General features: G+C 37.5%; 1 protein-coding gene across 2 annotated transcripts in view; it reads right to left on the minus strand.

Annotated features, from left to right (window-relative positions):
• Positions 1-17,490, minus strand: part of LOC122072667 — a 69,983-nt gene extending 52,493 nt beyond the window's left edge. For both annotated transcript variants that reach the window (XM_042637049.1, XM_042637048.1), the window contains exons 1-7: positions 17,255-17,490; positions 17,022-17,164; positions 15,896-15,963; positions 12,600-12,790; positions 10,247-12,490; positions 6,103-6,178; positions 3,891-4,010 (exon numbers count right to left, since the gene is read on the minus strand). In XM_042637049.1, the coding sequence (XP_042492983.1) occupies positions 3,891-4,010; positions 6,103-6,178; positions 10,247-12,490; positions 12,600-12,783 (2,624 nt within the window). In that variant the 5' untranslated portion in view covers positions 12,784-12,790; positions 15,896-15,963; positions 17,022-17,164; positions 17,255-17,490. The remainder of the gene's footprint in view (positions 1-3,890; positions 4,011-6,102; positions 6,179-10,246; positions 12,491-12,599; positions 12,791-15,895; positions 15,964-17,021; positions 17,165-17,254) is intronic.
• Between the last annotated feature and the right edge of the window lie 3,426 nt (positions 17,491-20,916).

Consider the following 20,916-nt stretch of genomic DNA (forward strand, 5'->3'; position numbering starts at 1 on the left):
AAGGAATGCCTCTTTCCCTCTTGCATGTTTTTTCATAGCACAATACAGGTCATCTAAATCACCAGGAAGAGTTAAAGAAGTTGTCCCTTCTGGAAATTCTTCTGATGTGGGAGAATTCGATACAACTTCGAGGAGGCCAGTTTCTATATTCTAATAGTTCCAGAGGTTCAAAGTTCTATTGTTTGAAAACCGGATCTTGTTTGAACCTCGGAAAAGTGGTAGAAAAGGATTTTCAGTCATATATTTTTTTCTATGGTCAAAAGGGCAAGATATCCATATGCCGAGAAAGAGTAAAATAAGAAGATCTAGAGAAGGGAGGCGAAAAAGTAGTGCATCAATCTCAAGGACGTGATTGTTAAAATCTTGGAGGGATCTTCAGAATTTTTTGAAAAGGGACGAGTTTTTTTTTTTCCATCTATTTTTAAGTCGGGCGTATTTTATTAATTAGTGTAGAAACTGAGCAGGTGAATGGTTTTAGTTTAGGCGAAAGTGTTTTTCAACCAGTTCCTCCTAGATATTTTTACTTGGATCAATGAATAGCACTTTCTAAAGTTTTCTGAGGATTTTTTTTTTATTATTATTATTTTTCATCAGTATTGCTTCTGTTAATAAGATCGTGACTACTGTTACTGTTGTGTTGCATGTTTGGAAGGCTCTTCCATCTTAGGCATTAAAAAATGAATGTTTCAACTTTCAATCACTTTTATTTGACTTCATTGGTGCAGAATTCCACTGGGGAACACTAATCCATCTAAGGAGACAAGAAATCTATGGTTTTCATATGTGCAACTGGGTTTTCGAAGTTTTATGTTCAGAATTTTTTCTGAAATTACCAAAATGTTTTGGTTTCATAAGAAACCGGAATGAACTGACTATCAACATATAAAGTGCAATGTTTGAAATTTCCCCAAAACTACCCAAATTTGGAAATTTTGGTTCCGGCAGAGGAGAAATAGCCTAAAACCCCAATTTCAGACCTTGCTGAACTTACATCCATTCAAGTCATTAAAACGAGGTCCTAGTCTCTACTTCCTCCTATCATCCTGAGAAAGCATACAAGGATTTGTTGTTAGGGCTAAAATTTTGAAATTAACTGATCTGTAAGTCTACTATTTAACTCTAAAATTTCATGACTTCTGGATGCTTGGTTGATTTCTGGCGAAATTCTAAAGTTGGCTGATTTTCAAAACACTAAATTGCATCAGTTCAATAGCATTATGCCATAGACCCACCTAGACTTATTGGCTTGTACATGGGTTTTGGTGCAAATAACTCACATAAATGGGCTTACTTTATTATAAATAAGCCTTGGGTTGTTATGTATGTGTTGGGCCTTTGATCCCATGTGTTTCCATTGTAATGGGCCATTTTAATGGGCCTAAAATATGAGTAGAAGGCAGGAAAACGGGATTTCTTTCAATAGTTTAGTTGTATTTAAGTTGTTAAATTAGGGTGGAACACTCACCTGCATGTGGGATCTTTCCTTCTAGGAGTAAGATTCCGATTTATGTTATGCTTGCTATTAGCAATAGGAATTTATTTCCCTAGTCAGATTAAGGCTGTTCTTAGTTCTCTCTTTAAATAGCTTGTAAGAACTATTGGCACAAATACGATTTCGATGAAATAAAGTTGAAGTTTTCTTCATAACCGTTGTGCGATTCAGTCATGGTGCGAGGCCTTGGACAGTGAGATTCTGATCCTGTTGGTGGGAGCTCTCTTTTTATTCTGCAACCAAGGTATTGTTTGAACCCCTCTCAATCAATATTGCTGTGCTGTGGTTTACTCTTTGATTTATGTTAATTTATCCTTCATCAATCTACTGTTAATCCTATCATTCTGTACTTGCTGAATCTTAGTTGATTCTTGATAAGTTTCTATTTATATCCTGCAGCAGCTCTGCTTTAGAGCTTGTTTTCAGTCTGAATTGAACCCCATTTGAGTTGGATCTGCCAATCAGATTAGGTTAAGACTTAAGAGGCATTCAAGGTCTTCCAAAGAGAGACCTTCTACCAGGATTTGCAGTTGATCAGATTCTCTGATCCAACGCTATTAAGTTTCTCCATAATTCTGTCCTGTTTAAGTCCAGACCTGAAGTTTCCCAAATTACTTCTAATCTAACACTTGGATCTGATTTATATTTTCAGGTTTGATTTAGCCAGCCAAGAAGGGAACTCGACCAGACTTTGAACTGGATCTGACTCATTAATTTTGAGTAATTACAAATCTCCTATTTCCTGAGTCTCTGTTTCAGATTTTGATATTCTCTAACTAGTTTTAATCTGAATTTTAGATCATTGCTGTATTCTAAAGATCAACTATTCCATTTATATTTGAACGATTGCTAGAGTTTGGCCTTCATCTGAGAAGGTTGACTTATGTTGACTTGTTGATTTGGGTGTTTGGGATTTTGAAAGGGAGGTGTTTAGCCTGAACCTAGGGTTCATCCTACCTCCCCTCCCCCTTCCCCCTTCCCCCTTCCCCCTTCCCCCTTCTCAGGCTTGGCTCAAAGGTAGACCGAAGTCTTTATGAGGGCACCACTGTATCCTAAAGTTTCAGACAAGATGGACATCTTTTTTATCCACATTTTACTTAGCCAATGTTTACTGGATGGTACTGTAAGAGGACTTCGAATTTTGAACAATTTCGATGATTCAAGGGTTAAATCTCCCTAGTTTTAAAAATTTTCTATTTGTCTTCAAAAGTATTCTTGCACTGCAAAATTTCATGTGATTCCACTATGTATTGAAGCCCTGGTTCAGATTGACTAACGTTTACATAGTTCTGGATTTTCTGGATTGCCGAACCTTGAAAGTTATTGCCATGTATGTTACTTGACAACAGAAGCAACTGTATTTGAGCCCATCACCTTCAGGGTTAGGGCCTGTTTGGTCTCATCCTATATCTTTCTAGTATCTTTCTAGAATTCTAGCAGAAATCTTATGTGTTTCATACGACAAGTATTGAAATACCTTTATACCACTTGAATCTATACTTGCTTCTCCTACACCCCCACCCCAAAAAAAAAAAAAAAAAATTGAGCTTGGCATACCCTCTAAAGGCATGAAATATGATTTTGATCAAGAGTATAGTTGTCAAGGCATTGCCTAGGCGTCTAGGTGGCTTTTTCTGGATGGTTGCCTTGGTTGCTTAGGTGCCTTCTTGGTGTCTCCTTAGTTTTTCACCTCCCTTGACCGCCTTTGTTCATGTAGATGCCATTACAACTATGATCAAGACTTCTCGGAAAAAAAAAATGTTAATTTATAATAAGAATGTTCACCCCCAACAAAGAAAAGAAGTTAGATCCTTTATATTTGATTAGACTTCCATTTTAAAGCAGATGTTTTTTCCTTTTTTCTTTTTCTTTTTTTCTTTTTTCCTTTTTACGATGGTTGTCCAGGCCTTTGGCATGACTAGTCCCGCAGGCCCATCTCTGACCCCACAACTGCATGGACCCGGTCATTCCGTAGTTGAATGAGAACCATTCAACTTTCACCGAAAGCAGTGAAGAGCACTAAACACCCCTATATGAGTGGTCCCAAGGAGGTAAGAGGAGTTAAGCTCATAACCACACGCTTCCCAAGGCGAAGGTCCCTTGTCAACTCCGCTACCCCCTTGGCGTTGCCATTTTGAAGTAGTCAAAGATTCAAAATATTGTGGAATTTGAAAGCTACCGGGATACTACTATTTTGGCAGATTATTAATGAATATATATATATATATATTGTTTATCATGTGCAGTTTCTCCCTTGAAAAAATGCTTTTTTCCTCTTCTATAGTTAACATTAATGTTTTCCTTCTTCATAAGGGATCCAAAAAAAAAAAAAAAAAGGAAGAAGAAGAAGAAGAAGAAAGATTAAGAGAAGTGAAAAAACTCAATATGGAAGTCTTACCTTGACGCAAAAGCAACCTCACTATCGCTACCAACTTTACAGATTTGATAAACAGCAGTGAAAAGCAACCTCAAGACACCTTCTTCTGCCAGATTAAGATCCACAAGCATTTCCAAAGATCTGTTTCATTAAAAAAAAAAAAAAATGGAAAGAAAGAAAGAAAGAAGAAGAAGAAGAAGAGAGTTAATATATCAACATCTATCATCATCAAGAATAGAATATTACAACAAGCCAAGCATTTCCTACTTAACCCAATAAGCCAATCAGTCTGTATAAGATACAGGAAAACAATATGGCCTACAGGACTTCTATAAGCATAAAGAACCTTGCAAAGGAGGAAAAGCATAACATTAGGGATGTTGACTCATACCAAAGGGCATGGACAAACAAGACAATTGTTCCTTGACTTTCAATGGGTTATGTTGCAACTGTGCATGCCAGATAAAGGTCTTCTAAGGATCATCTTGTTGGACTTTCCTTTTTATCGGAAACAAGAAGAAGAATCCATTAAACAGAAGGAATACAAACACTCCAAGAAAGGAGACAACTCGCCAAAAGTACTAAAAGAGGCATCCCTCCCTGCCAACTAAAAAAAAGGGTTACACACCCAGATCACCAAAATAAAAATTGAAATCTCCCCAGGAGAATCAGATCATAAACTGAGGAAAATAGACACAGGCAAAACTCAGTAACTCACAAACAGCAATAAAGACTCCAAATCCCCCCCCCCACCCTTTGGATATCAAACCTAGGACAATAGAGGAAAAACATCATACCCTACTCTTCATCCTACATTGAAATAGTACTTTCTCACCCACCAGTTAAGCTTCATGCTTTACAAATCCCATCCCCTCCCCTCTTCCAGTCCAAAAAATTTTCTCCCCCTTCTACCCAATTCAATTGTGCATTAGCCAAATGTCAAGCCAACCTTTTTTTACCCACGTCGATAGTACTGAGACCTAGATCTCAAAAATTCTATTCATATCCATATAGGAATCCTGAAAGCTAGATTTGAGCCACGTCGAAGACTATGTGCTAACTTAATGCCCCAACTCAATCGCATGGCCCCATAACAACTCTTCCCTTTGTATCTGCAGTACTGCATATATTGACTTTTTCGGTCAAACATTAGACAAAAGTGTTACCAAAGATGTGACAACCCATCCATAATTGTCAGTCTATCCCCCCCCCTTTTTTTTTTGGGTGGCAAAAATCCTTCCAAACTAAACTTTGACATATGAATAGGAATTGGGGAATCCTGCCTCTGCATGTTCGCTGGTGCTACCAAAGATGTGACAACCGTTTACCCAAGCTTGGCTTGACTGCCACTCCGGCAAACCATGGTTCTGTGGACTGGCCAGTACCAATCAACTTTGTCCCTTTTGGATCTTTATCAGCTGGGACCCATCCCATCCATAACTGTCAGTCTATCCACCAACAATACCAGGAATTTCCTCATTGAATCAATCAAAACCGATCAGGATTGGTATAGCCTGGGAATGATACAGATTCTGACCCCGATATTTAAATCCATACTGCCTACATCATTCCAGTATGCAAATGCATGGGCTGGTTTCCCCTTCTGTTTTTCCATGCTGCATTTGACTCTCTCTTGGAGGAGAATGGTCATTGCACCGTTGGGTAAAATTCTGTGGTTCTGCTTTGTAAATTTGTTTCCTATTCTTTTGTTATCCTCTTCACTCATCTCTTTTGATAAACTCACTCTTTCAGCTGATCAGAGTTGAAAGAAAAAAAACACAACTAAATCTGTACCTAACATGAATTCAAATCAAATTAGAACAAAATAAAGAGTATGCAAAACTAACCCATGTCCTATACATTTCTAACAAATTAATGTCAAATAATTAAAATCTGATCAAAACCATATGCACTACACTAGTGTGCTACTCTCTTCTCCAGCGAACTACTTCCACCTCCCAACCCATGATCAATTGCTGTAGGGTTACCTGATACATTGGACAACAATGAACTTTTCTCCTGCTTTAGAGGCACATACCTCCATGAGTTTGAGAAGAAGTGTTCAAAGAAAGTTTCTGGATATTATGTCCAAGAACTCTTAACCATATAGCATATATGAGAGCAGACAGTCATTTTCTATGCTGTAATATTTACTAATGTTTTGCATTTTAAGGTACAAATAACCTAGCAAATCTCACATGATCCAATAACTAGAGGCAAACCAGAATCTTACTGCTCTATCTCATCAGGTTTCAAGAAATCCAATGCCAATTGCAGGCGACGCATCCGAGCAATTCTCAAATCCCATCCTGAAACAATATAAGCAATCCACACATCACCTGTAAATTAAATATGTTTCAACCATATCCAAGTATGAAATAAATTTACAAAGATGCCAAAATGTTCTTCACATACAAAATATGTCAGAAATCATCACAGCAAGACCATCTCATCATTGCAGAAAGCCACTAAACTACAGTTCTATTAAAATTAAATTCGCATCCAACCACGAAAATATTATACTCTGGCATTTAAAACTCAAGGCATAACATTACGAAACCAATGTCAAAGTCAGGCAACATTAACCCCATTGAATTAATCAGGAAAATGTAAGCCTACTAAAAATATATTTAATATGGATAACATACAAATAACCCTAGGAGAGGTGTTGTGGAAAGACATGCATAGACCAGGTCTTCTACCACGTATGACTTCAAATAGAATTTATTGGTGGGCAAGGATCCATGCAGCAGACCCATTTAGTTGGGATGAGGCTTTGTTGTTGTATCTGTTGTTGTATATTGATAACATGCAAAGAGATTTATTAGAAAGGAAACTCCAAGCAACCTGAAGGCCCAAACAGTACAAAGAGGAACTCTGGAACAAAGAATCTCAAAAGCAAAGGGGTTGGGGGGAGTGCTTTATGATCATATTACAGAATGGGGTATGATCCAATACATAAGACTTCCCCACCAATGCCATCTTGGAGGTAGCACATCTGCAAAGCTGTTGCCAAAACGTATTTTCCATTCAATAAATTTCACAGGAACCCACGAGGATGGACAGAGCTCAGTCAGAACCATCGGCATTTACTGCATGAAGTTGCCCCCTCATGCTCAAACTCAAATCTTCATGTTAGCAGCTCAATATATTATCGTTGCACAAGAAAACTCGAGGCGGGGGGCAGATTAGGTCTTTTTCATTCAATACATCTGTATTAAGAAAAGTCTCAGCAAATAAGGACTTTCGAGTCTAAAACGGAGGAGGAACGTAGGCTTCAGGTCAAGACTACACAGGAGGAATATAGGTCCGTCTTTGATAAGGTTTGTAATAAGGTTTTCATGTCATCCCCACTTAGGTCCATGATTGAAGAGAACAAAGGGAAGAAAAAAGAATAATATTACACAGAAAGCCATTTTTTATGCTTTTCTTTGGGGGGTGGGGAGATCAACCACAGTGAAGGAATCAAGTTTCAATCTCGGTCATGATTTTAGCCATAGACTAAAAACGAAAATGTTTTAGTGATCTGATGCCAAAACCATTGTACTTACATGGCTTGAATTTGTTCTACAGAAATAACTTAAGTTATTCTGATACTACCAAGGATTAAAGTATCGGTATCGGTCGCCGTATCGGTCGGTCAAAATTAAGATACGTATCGGAGGGTATCGTATCGTATCGGAGATACACTAAGATACGCTAAAGATACGCACATAAATGGATAGGGAACACATTTTTATACACTTTTGCATAAAAAAAACAATTAAAAAAAGTTATATATAACATGTAAAATGCATAAATACTTAAGTGGAAGGTATCGTATTGATAGACAAATATATTGAGTTGAAAATGTTCAAAATGATGAGGGTATGGTATTGATAGACAAATATATTTTTTTAAGAAAAATCAAAATTTTCCATGGAAGTTATAGAACACTTGTTTTTACATAACATATAAAAAATCTAAACATTTTTAATCATTGAGCGTGAGTAGATCTAAGAAATTTGAAATAAATTGAAACCCTCATTTTCATTTGAAAAAAGTTTGTAAATCCTTATAAATCCAATGATTTCATGTAATAATGATGCACAAAATGTGATTCTAAGTATGATGAACTAGGGGTGTCAATTCGTGGCCCGAACCGACTAAATCGATCGGGACCGACCGTTTATAGACCGGTCCAGCCCGGACCGTTTATTAAACGTGTCGGGCTTGAGCCCGGACTGTTTATTAAACGTGTTGGGCTTGAGCCCGGCCCGTTTATAGACGGTCGGTCTTGGTTTTGCTACTTGGACCGTCGGGAGCCCGACCGAGACCGACCGTTTAACACTCGATCGAGACCGGCCTATTGTGCACTGGCCTAGCCCGACCCTTTAATGATTGTAGAATACCTATTTTACCCCCCAAATTAGAAAGTAAAAACTAAAAAGTAAAAACATGTTCATATTTTAAATAATGGTTATATTTGGTATCATTTATTAATTTATTGTCATTTTTTTGGGTTTGCATGAGTGGGCCGGAATATAAGAGCACATTTTAAAGAGGGTCCGTTTAAAAACCGGTTAAAGCCCGTTCAACATTAAACATGTCCGTAGCCCAATTAAGGCCTGACTAAAGCCCGATTAAGGTGGCCCGATTATAGCCCGAGGCCGACCGACCGAATATAAAGTGTACCATGCCCTCAATAACTAAGCCCGATTAGTTAAATGGGCGGACACGGTGTAGCCTTTGAAAGTCTTTAAGCCCGACTATGCCCGATAGAAACCGAACCGACCCGACCGGTTGACACCCCTATGATGAACCTTAGATTTGTAAAAAAACTTGAAAATCTAAGGTTAAAATTGAAAAAAGTGAGTAAAGATTCAAGAACTTACTATTCAAATTTTTCAACTTTCAAGTTCAAGGTTCTTCTTGGACTATGTTTTTCTCCTTCTTTGAACCATTCACTTCGACAATGTTTCTTTCAATCTACCATTTGAGTCTCCAAAAAGGTGTGTGAATCAAAGGGGAAGAAAGAAGAGAAATATAAAAAACTATTGGTGAGAGTTTGAAGTGTTTGTTTCAAACAATAAAAGGCACATTCAAGGGAATTTTCATATTTTTAGTCGATACGTACCGATACGGTACCGATACAGTACGATACGGCTCGATACTGTACGATACGGTCGATACATACCGATACGGTACCGATACTCTCGGGAATTTCCAGATTTTCAAAAGTTCTTATCGTAGAGTATCGTACGTATCGGTACCGATACGGTACGGTACGGTACGATACGCACGATACAGCGATACGTAAAAGGGGGCCCAAAATTCCCCGTAGCGTATCGGTATGTATCGTGCCGATGCCTACCGATACCGATACGTATCGGCCGATACGGCACGATACGCACCGATACTTAAAACCATGGATACTACCAATTTAAATGCAAACAGATGGACAATATGACCCAAAGAGAAAAGCATGGTTTCTCCAATTGAGTGACGATTCAAGGTTGCACATTCACTCCATGTTGCACAAGTTTATATTGAGCTGCTGCAAACCACAGATAGTGATGTCTGATGCAAATCAACTGACATTGCAAAATGTTTGAAATTAGTTATCTTGGACCCTACTGCTTTCTTAACTACTGCATTGTGATTTGAATTTCAAGAGACATTTTCTGAAGGTTTCTTATTTGTAGGATTCTTTTGAGGTTAAGGAATTCTTATCAGGAGAACTGCTATGTGTACGTATTTTTGTGAGTGAACTCATATTTGGGGTTTTCAGAATCTAGAAATATGGCATACCATTTGGGCCATAGGGAGGTCCAAACAGCATAAGGTATTCTGGTTGGTGCCTCGGTGCTATCAAGCAGAACAGTAGAAGGCTTAGGTAGATATTTTTGTCTTTAGAGTCCTTTCTGTTATAGGAGCAGTTCACATAATTAGCCTTCCACGAACAAACAGGCAAGAACTTGTTCCAAACTGACATTCACAAACCCAAAATTGCTAGTATCATATAGGGATAAACTTAACAAGAAAACGTAAAATAATCATGATATAAAAGCCAGCATAAAGGAGCTTCTTAGGTGACAAATGTAAGAACAAAAGCACAGATCCAATATACAAGGAGCTTGATCTCATAGCCACAATGCTGTGGTAATTATTCTACAAGAGAATCCAAGCCACAGTCACTCATGACACCATGATGACAGCATTCACATTCAGTCATGATGTCATTACTCACAAAGTTCATGGCTCGAGTTCCATGCTACACACTCCCATGGCTACTAAATTTTTTTTCAGACTAAATAAAATGAAAAAGCAAGTCTATTGAAGTCCAAGATAACTAATGATCAATGTTCTCACAATGACACTAAGTAGGATTCTCTCACCATTTTCCACACACATGTGATCTGCCTCTACAGGGCCTTCATATAAAAGAACTCTATCCAAAATTTCAACTCTCCAAGGTAGCCAGTGATCCTTGCATTCTTTTCCTGTTAAAAAGCATTCTGTCAGATATCCAGAACCTGACCTGGCACTTGGTCGCCAATATAGAGCATTTTGCATAGGAAGAACATTTGACGAGACTGAAATTGAGGGAAGAACAACAGATAGACCATCTCGTGTCACCAAATAGAAACATCCCTGGAAGGAGCAACCAACAGCTTCCCCTGCAAAGACATCTTCCATCCCAAGCCCATTAGAACTTCTGCACTGAGAATTCAAGTCTCTATCATCTTGAACAGCTGTTGCTACATGTAAATGGGTATGAAAAAGTTTAAAAGCCTTTTCATCCTCTTTAGAGAAATTCTTGATAAGCCGAGTGATCCCAAAGGGAGAAAAACAAATGGAATCATCTTTATTAAATCCATGCATAGGGAGAAAAATTCTTCGCATTGGACTCAATGTCAACTCATAACTGGTAATTTCTGGCTCCTTTAATTGTGAAGCGCCAAAGAAACCACTCAAATAGAAATTGTCTTCCCCTCTGTCTCCCTCAAAGTGCCATCTTTTCTTTTTCAGATCATGATGAGGTGAGAGATCAGAAAGCGTCCTCTGACAGCCTATTTGAGAACCTCCAACTCCCCAACCAATCAATACCTCAAAACCAAAATGCTGATAATGGGGGAGCATTTCCTGGAATGAATAATACTTGCTTGGTACATAGTCAGCAGCACAAATTAGGTAGACCACACCACATTCATTGACAGCAGCCAACAGTGACGAATTTGAAGCGATCATCAACCTCTGGAAATTTCTTTTATGGCATAAGTAACCTTCAATTTGTAGATTCATCTTATTTTGAATTTTTCTATTATGTGCAGATTCTACAGCAACACCTCCTGGTACCATATCAACCCCTACAGACAACAGGCCTGGCCTTGAAGTAAGTCCACAGATCCGCAAAACATCAAGGCATGTGACAAATTCTCCAGTAGTTGCATCATAAACAAAGATTAAACCACAATCATTGAGACAGACAAGAAGATTATCAGAAAACTGAAAGTCTCTCCACTCAAATTCCAGATCCAAATTGAGATATGTATCTGGAAGTTTCACTGAGCAAACCCATTTTATTCCCCACTGAAATATCATACCAACTACCACTACAATCTTGCTCCAGCTTCTAGCATCTCTTTCACGTGTGTTGTTCAGAACAGGATCTGCTAAAGCCAGAGCCAACCCAATTAAGCGGTGTGAAGAGCTCGAGAACACTCTGGAACATTTATAGGAACCGCAGCTTCCCATGCTCCCACTTTGGGACAAATCATTGGAGTTCTCCATTAGGTCAACTGAACTAGAATCTGAATGTACTGCTCCATCAGCCTCTGGATCTAATGCTGTTGCATCATTCCTGGTTTCCTTTACAGTCGACACAGTATTGGCACAAGAAAGAAAGTCCAAGAATATCGAGGAGCTATCAAAAATGTTAAATGAAATAATATCTGCAGAACAAGGAAAAGATGGCTTTGTAGGGAACCAGGTGCAAAAGTTACCATCAGACTCAATAGTCTCAACTTTGGTGAAGAATGTCCGCAACCATTTTTTCGATCTAAAGCTTTTTGCAGGCAATTTTTCATTCTTTGCTTCTTTACAAACATCTTGTGAACTCCCCTCAGTCCCATTAGTCCTATCTTCTCCTGAGGAATTTGAAGGACCTCCAGAACATGAACTGGAGTGCTCCTCTGCCTTGATATTAGAAACCAAAGCAGCAGAAGGCCCCCATTCTACCCACCTCCCTTGTCCAATCTCACCTTCAGGCAATGGCAATGGACTGGTCACTTCAGCTGTTTTATGTGAATGGCAAAAGGCATGGACTGTAATACCATGGTTGCCGGACACAAAAAGAAGCTCTCTAAAAGAAGCATCTTTGTGCTGATTATAAGTGTCACCACAGTGACCCCAAGCTAGTGACTTTACATCACAAACAACCGGGTATTGCTCAGATCTTGCAGAATTTCTTCCAATAGAATAAGCTCCATCTGTAACAGATTCTGCAGATCCAGATGTACAAGGGGTATTATCTACAGAGCCTGACCTTTCACACACTGCAGAACAAGAAGCTAAGGAACTTGAACTCTGATGACCTTCCAAATGATATCTACAGTGGTTATTTATCTTCATACAGTCTCCTGTTGTGGATTTAAAAATAAATATATAATTGGAAAAAAAAAAAAAAGGCCTAAGTAAATGCATGGAGTTAAAGCAACAAGGAAAGAGGGAGAAGAATTAGAATGTTACCAGCAATCAATGGAAGAATTAAAGCTTCACACTGGTACGAAAGCAAAAGCAGCAGTTCCCTTGTTGGAGAAATAAAAGCTTCACGATATTCTGATGGATTTAGTTGGACTTCAGATGGACCCCATTTCTGCAACTGCAACACAGCTAGACCATCCCCAGCCTCACCCCCAAAAGAAAAACCCATTCTGATCCTACAAGAGAAGAACAGCAAGGTATATGAATAGATACAAAAAAAAAATATTATTGAGATCAAGTGGGAACAAGCGGTAGAGGAGTGTATATAAGCCATGAAGAACCATAAGCATGTTGATACATCATATAAGCAATCAAGACTGATAAACATGCATGAATTTGAATGAGACAAGTCTTCAAGAAAAATGAACTAGATGCAATGCATAAGCAATAGAATTATATCGAACATAAGTTGGTAAAAACTCGATCACTCGAGGCATTACACTTCTTTTCTCCTTTTACTAAAAAGAAAAGAAAACTTTACACCAATACTTTCCCATGTTTCCAAAATGTCTCCGTATCAAATGCGTCCAATAGGACCAATACTGCCAAGTGGCAATACAGTTCTAATTTTTCTCTTTTATTTTTTTTATAGCAAAAACAAAGATTTTATTTAGAGAAGAATGCACAGAAATAGGACATCCCCCCCACCCAAAAAAAAAAAAGAGAAGAAAGCCAAAATGTATATATCTTTACATTCAGAACAGATTTTTTTTTTTTTGGGGGGGGGGGGGGGGCTGAGCAAACTTCTTCATGCTATGTTGGTAAGGAAAGAATAATATGTATTTCCTGATATTTTTTCCATACACCACACCCATGAGAACTCCTCACCATTCAGTAATGAAATCTCAATCATAAAAGACATCAACTCTTTGCAGCACCACAGCCGCCACTCACTGATGTAGCTAGGCCCTATAGGCTCCTTGTAATTTTGAGTGCGCTTCTGTTGAAATGGGCCTTTATGGGCCAGTGTATGGGTTTTAATTCAGACTGGCTTTTGATTATTAGCTCCTAAGGGAAGAAAGTTACTATCTCTAGATTTGGGGTGTTTAAAAATTCAAATTTACTAGGAAAAGGGCCTACAAAGGTTTTGGAAAGTTGCGCTAGGAATTTTAGCCTAGAAATTCTTGACTGCAATCAAATTTTGGAGTATTATACTCCTCGAAGAGAAAAGGGTTCTCTTCCTTCTGGTTGATGGGCAACCAAGTCTGTTCATGTTGAAAAGTTCGTTTGGCTTTCTTCTCCTCGCTGTTCTTTTATTCTCAGCTTGATTTCTGCACACTCAGGTCAATTAATTTGTTTAAATCATCAGAAATCTTAATTTTCAAGTTTTACATTATCGCCACTCTATTATTTTAGAGTTAACTTTGTGCTTAGAAAGAAGGTGTCAATTCCTACTCAAATCTGTTTCTTTTGGTATGAGATTTTGTCGAAGAATTCCCAAGATCGACTTCAGCTCTGGAGTTTGTAGCTGGAATGTTAAGGAGGTTGGGAGCATCAAAGCCATACTTAGCTCTGGTCCTGTAAGTTCCAACAGTTTCATGCTCTTGAAATTTAATGCAAATTTCTGGTTGTTGTTTTGGGTGATTTATGACTGAAGCAAGAGGTCTGGGAGTTTAGAGTCTTAAATCTGAAGTTTCATATATTGAGATTAAGATTTGAATTAGCTAGATGGAATCTATGGAAAACATTCTGAAACTAGATACTTATTTTTATAAATTTTGAAAAATAGTCACTGCTAGTTGTTAATTAGTTTGGGATTCTCCTCTAATTTTATTATTTCAGCAGAATTTGGGATTTTTCCAAAACCTAGACCAAAGCACTCCCCTACTACGAGCAGCAGTATCACCAATAAATCTCCACAACCCCTTTACAGGAAATGCAGTATTCATCTTAAACACTCATCTAAAACTTGAAACCCCCAACCTTTTAGGTCTCTAACACTACCACCACTTGCGTAGATGATATTTCTTTTTATCTCTTGGACTCAATCCCTCCCACAAAAGAGTCTCACATCAATTTTTCCATCTCATTTATGTTGATGTATACATCGACACTGACCTTCCCTAATAGTATAAACTTTTAGGTGAAACGGTAACAAACATGGTATCAGAGCATGGTGAATTGGTGATCGAGTGTTTGACTCCAAAGAAGTGCAAAAAATAGGCTAAGGGCCAACACTTCTTCTCCCTTAGTTCCGCGTGAGAAAAATGTTGTGTGAGCTCCACATGCAAGGACCATGGGATCTTGGGCCTTGGCCTGCACGTGCAGGAGAGTGTTTATGTATACATTAACACTACCATTCCCTAACAATTCGAGCTTTTAGGTGAAACAGTAGCGAACATGGTATCAAAGCAGGAAGGTTGACAATCAGGTAAAGGCTAAAACTTCTTTCCCCCCCCCCCCCCCACCCCGCCTCTCTTCCTCCAAAATAATGCTAGCCAATGGCCCCAATGCCAATTTCCCTTAAAATCAAGAAACTCACCAAGAAGCCAACGCCATCAGATGCACACCTCAAACATCAATAGGAACCCGATTTCTCCTAGCCATAACCAGACAACTCATTCAAGCATTACATTCCATTTATCTTTACCTCTTCTTCTTCTTCTTTTCTCTTTTTTCTTTTTTTTCTTCTTTCCTTTATGAATTCCAATTTCCCTAACCATATTTTCTTGAAATCTCAAGTCGAAACTCTAGCGAGTTCCGCTTTTTTTAGGTTCAACCAAAGTAAACTTGTCTAATATAAACCTTGGTTGTTTGATAACTGAATCCAACAGTCTAAACCACAAAATAACCAGCTTGATGTAGGTTAGAAATCCTACATCATAAGACAGCAACAAAGCTACCCCACCCCCACACACTTGGTGTGTGTGTGTGTGTGTGTGTGTGTGTGTGTGTGTGAGAGAGAGAGAGAGAGAGAGAGAGAGTTTTCAATGTTCAGTATTTCCTGAATTTGTAAGTTTTCACCACTGATCAGATTACAAGGAATAAGCTCTACAGAAGGATTGGACATCATGTAAGAGATACAGAATGACACTGTGAAGCAAGCGAATGTTTTGAAAAATCAGAACTCAAAATTGTAGACCAATTTTATCGTGTCTGCAAGGTGAAAACAACATGAGCAGAACAAATGGTCTTTTAAATGCATATCTTTGTAGTTTAGAAACAAACCTCAAACATGCAAACAAAATATGCCAAATATTTCCATACTTCACAATAGAATTCAATATCTTCTGCCAGAAAGCTTTCACAGAACTACTGAAGATGGAAAATAAACTTCTTACCCACTCACTAATTGAAACCAGGTCAGCAAAGAAGACAGCAGTCCCTCTCGTTCCAAAAACAAAGGTAACTGATCCATCAATGAGGGAAGAACAATAAATATGAGAATTTTCCAGATCAGTATCAATAAATGCATCAAAGAAAAGACAGAAATGTATCAAGGTAATCAAACGAGAGAATATTCTGAAATAAAGCAAACCAATTTTTTTAGGCAAGAGTTTTCCTTCACCAGTGGAGTGGGAAGATTTCCCTCACCATTGGTGATGTGACCATATGATGGGACAAGAGTCCCATCACAAACTCACACCCCCTATTGTTTGGGGTCGATAATACCCCTCCCCTTGGGCATCTGATGGGACCAATGTTTATGGTGCTTCCTTCGCCATGGATGAAGGGAAACTCGGTCTAATTTTTTATGTCCATAGGAGACTCTCAATAGATTGTTCAATTACATAAGTAGGAAGAGATGGGACTAGAAAATTAATATTTAGAGAATTAATTTCCTTCTTAAATATACTCCTGAAGAAATAAATGGGATTAGGAAGAACAAAACACACATTTTAGATAATAAAAAAAAAAATATATATATATATATATATGTGACAAACAGCATACTTCTCACAATTCTAAGTGTGAAAGAGAGAAAATATTCTATGCATTAATAGAAAAATTCTGATAGCATGTTTACAAGTTCTCCCCCCACGATGATCCAAATTTGTTCATCTTAAATGTCATGAAGATGAGCAACCACCTCCGCTTGCGCCTTCAATACTGTCCCTATTCTTCTGCAAGTGGATGGTTCGATCTTTTCAAATTTATGCCAAAAAAATCCACAGAATCCAATTGCTCCTGTCTTTAACTCTTTGAAATGCCAATCATTTCCATACTATAACCATAGTACAATCATTAAAGTTTCTGCGATTAACTTGTTACATAAGATTATTCATTAAACCAATTGTTTTGAGCCATTAGAAACCATTCCTACTATTACTTGCAAAACTTCTAAAGATTTCTATATCAACCAGAGACCCTGGGAGAGAGAAGGAGCAGCTCGCAGCCCGCAGGGCCAATTAAAAAACCATGGTAGGACGAAAGAAAAAGATTTATTAAATAATATAAGAGACTTACCTGCAAGTATCAACTAGACATGAACTGAACCAGATGCTTCACCGAAAATACGAAGCTGACGCCCGAACATGTAATCGGAAAAACTACATACGTCTAAATGGAACACGAATTTGTACATGAAATATTCTATGAAGTTCGGCAACCTGAAATCGGATCAGAATAATAATTCAAATTAAATAGGTTGAAATAAACATAAGATCGATTAGGAAACCTAAATCACAGTAGCCACATACATGAAACCGAATCAGAAGTTCGATCTCCGTAAGAGGAAAAAACGATGAAAAGTCTTGAAACTTCGAGTGTTCAGCTGGAATTTAGCGATCCTTTCATGGAGGAGAGCAGCCTCTGGAGATTTATCGCTCTGCGTATCTGTGAACACTGCAAAATCTCTCTTTCTCTCACTCCATTGGCTTCCTGCGATTACCGCCCTTTTATACCCATCGGGCTGTCTTTGCTCTTTTGAAATAAAATGGGAAAAGATTTCGGGTTTGTGTTATAAATCGTTGTCTCAAAAAACTGTCCTGACGAGTAGATAATTGAGATTAGAAATTAGAATAGCGTAAAATTACAGTTTGGCACTTAACAGTCTTTTCATAGACGAAAATGTTATCTAAACCGCCAGAGTAGGGTACGCTAACACACTTTCTCCATCGAGTCCGCTCTTCCCACATTTAATGACCTGGTGGTTACCTCTTATATACGAAAACATTAGTTTCCAGTTTCGTTCTTTTTACCAAAAATGTAAAAAGTTTGGCTCTCATATAGAAAACCATTTCACAACACTTTATTGGCTTATTCCTCTATGTCAAATGTTCATACTTCATACAATTTTTTCCTAAAAATTATATTATATCCTCATAGATGTTAAATATTTCATTCTGAAAATGGTTAGACAGACCAAAATCATTAGTTCAGCCCGAACAACATTATATCCTTAACTGACGGGCTTTAATGTAGTCTTTTGTGAAATAGACATAAAATCATACCAAACCTGATAAAAACAAAAACTTCAATAATTTATATATATATATATATATATATTTTATGAAAAAAGATTCTCAGAGCAAGCAGGATAAAAGAGTAGATCTGGATCCTCTCCAGTACATACAGCAACACTCGGGCATACACCCTAGTAGTCAAATGCACGTTGGTTTGAATTAACGTGTAGGAGAGGATCTAGATATCGCACGTTGATGACTGAATGGTAGGGATTTCATTTCATTTGAATATGTGAGATAAAGACAAAAGGTGCTAACGTGTCCTATTCTGTCGACTCAGAGAACCTTTTACCCGTTTTCTCAATGTATATGTATATGTATATATATATATATATATATATATTGGGGGGTTAGAATTATGTATGTGCAAAATTGAAACCGAATCAATCGGATGTCAAAATGATAAGATCTTGTTTGCTCCGACTTGATATAAATAAAATTGAACAGAAAACCAAAATGGGTTTGATTTGACCCAGTTGAAACCGATGATTGATTCAGATCAATCGAACCAACCAATTAACACCCCTTCCCTAATGTTAAATTTATGAACAGACGGTTAGATAGAATGACTACATCTCAAATTTATTGGACCCTCTAAATGGAATGATCCAGCAAGTTTGGAGTTTTTTCCTAGTTCCGTAGTGAGATTTCATTTGTAATGGGGTATGAAGTATGAACTAACAAAAGTAGAAGTTAAAATAACCGCTTCCACCAACCTAGGACCTTTTCTGGTTAATTTTCAACCATTTGAAATTCTTTTTTTTTTTTTAATCTTTCAATTATATTTTTTAGTTTTCTTATGATTTTCATATTTTTGTATTTACCTTCCCCACATATGGTTTTTTATTTGGGCATCCTTTTACTCTAACACATCATTGTTTTAATTTTTATTATTTTTTTTTTCATTTTTTCAATTTAAACCCAAAAAAATTGTATTTTGTCTATCCTTTCTAGGTTGGAAGAACATAGACTCCCTTCTATTGCCACCTGCCTATCCCCACTCAAAAGAAATCAAATATACCTCAATCTTTTGTATCCAAATACTCTCAATTGTCAATATCTTTGGAGAAAAACTTATTTATTTATTTATTTTAAGTTGGTGAGGTCAAGATTCAGTGTACATGGTGCACAAGGCATTCACATGTGCGATGTTCGAAGAAGCAAGAACTTCGCAATCTTACCCCAAGGATATCAAAAGGCTACTTCGACCGCTTGACCACTAAGTCACAAAATTCCTACCTTACTGGTGGACAAAGCGCAAGCATAGGCCAAGATTCAGCATTGTCCAAAATATACTAATATTTCCATTGCTCAATATGTGATGTGTTTGCTTTGAATCTCTTTTGACATCATTTAGCCTTTGGATTTTAATTTTATAGATGTAAATGAAAAACTAATTAATGAAATTGATCATCTCTTTTTACGCATTTTAGATTTTTTCAATGAAAAATAAATAAATAAATAAAAGCGTAAAGATTTCCCATGATGCTGGGGTGGGAAGAGTACACCAATGGGTGGCATACAATTGGTTTTATTAATGGAAATAAAGGAGGGAGAATGTGTGCCAAGCTTGGTTGAGAAGGAGAGAGATTGTGAGAGAGCTTCCCACTCCATTATGGGAAAACTTTTCCAATAAAAGAAAGTCCAATTAATATTTGCCTTTTTTGGCATAATCAACTAAGAGGTACAAATGTAGAAGTCATTAATATATGGGGAAAAAGAATGATCCCTAATTGTGGGAGGCACACATGAGCATAAAGATAGGGTGGATTTTTTAGGTTGCACAGAGAGTGAGGCATAATTTCACCACCCTTTGTGTGTAGGCCCAAGGGCCACACAACCAGGGATGGTTATTTTGCCCTTAATATGTATAGGGAAGTGATTTTCTGTTTAGGAGCGTCGGCATAGCTCTCTCAACTTCCAAACAAGGGGCAAATATGTCTTTTTCATAAATAAATGAGAGAAAAAGACTTGTGGGAGCGTTGGCATAGGCCACACTCCTGGATGGAGTTTTTTTTCCCGTATGTATAGAGGGTTCTCTAAGCAAGCAATCTAAGGGAGCACACCAATGAAGTGTGTGAGAGAGAGATGATGCTAGCATACCCTCCTTTCACGGCCCATAAAATTTTGTCTTAAAAATTATGCTCATAGATCCTTTATTATGAGGTGAAGCTCATGTTCTTGCATCTAATGTCCAATTTAGGGTTTGGTTAACTAGATCTAGTCATCCAGATTGATCAAATGAGTAAAATATATATATATATAAGAAATTTCCTTGTAGGCTAACTACTTGTCTCTTAGCCTGGGCTTCTATATTTATAGCGTATAACTTCTCACTAAAGAATCTTTCATGCCTCACTTCTGAGGTTTAACGTCACTCAGAAAAAATTATAATTTATTTTTTTATATCTTTTTTTTTTTTTTTTAATGAAAGAATAAACATATATGCTGGACTATCCAAGACCCCACATGTGGAACTAGGCCTAATCACTGTGAGGCTGCAGATTGTTAATCTTGTTGGAAGAACAAAAGAGACAGCTTTGGGGTCAACTTTAGTTTAAGAATAGGGTTATGTCCAAGATTTTAAAACATGGAATAGGACATGGGTTTGTTCTTCATTTTTTTTTTTTTGGTAAAGGGTTTGTTCTTCATCGATTCTGATTCAAATTGGAGTAAAATTAGTCGAGAATCTGATAAAACCTATGAAAATAGAATCAAGAAGAAGAATCAAACATTTTCATAGTTGATCTAGCTACAAGAGAGGGAGGATAAATTTTGTTGTTGTTTTACTAGTAAAAGAAAAGGGGAAATAGTAAAAAATAAAAATCTAAATGTGTTCATAGATGATTCTAATAAGGACTTTTGGAAATCAACCCTAATTCCATCGATTCCTTTCA

This window comes from Macadamia integrifolia, chromosome 3 (assembly GCF_013358625.1).
Source record: "Macadamia integrifolia cultivar HAES 741 chromosome 3, SCU_Mint_v3, whole genome shotgun sequence".
NCBI classification, from domain to species: domain Eukaryota; kingdom Viridiplantae; phylum Streptophyta; class Magnoliopsida; order Proteales; family Proteaceae; genus Macadamia; species Macadamia integrifolia.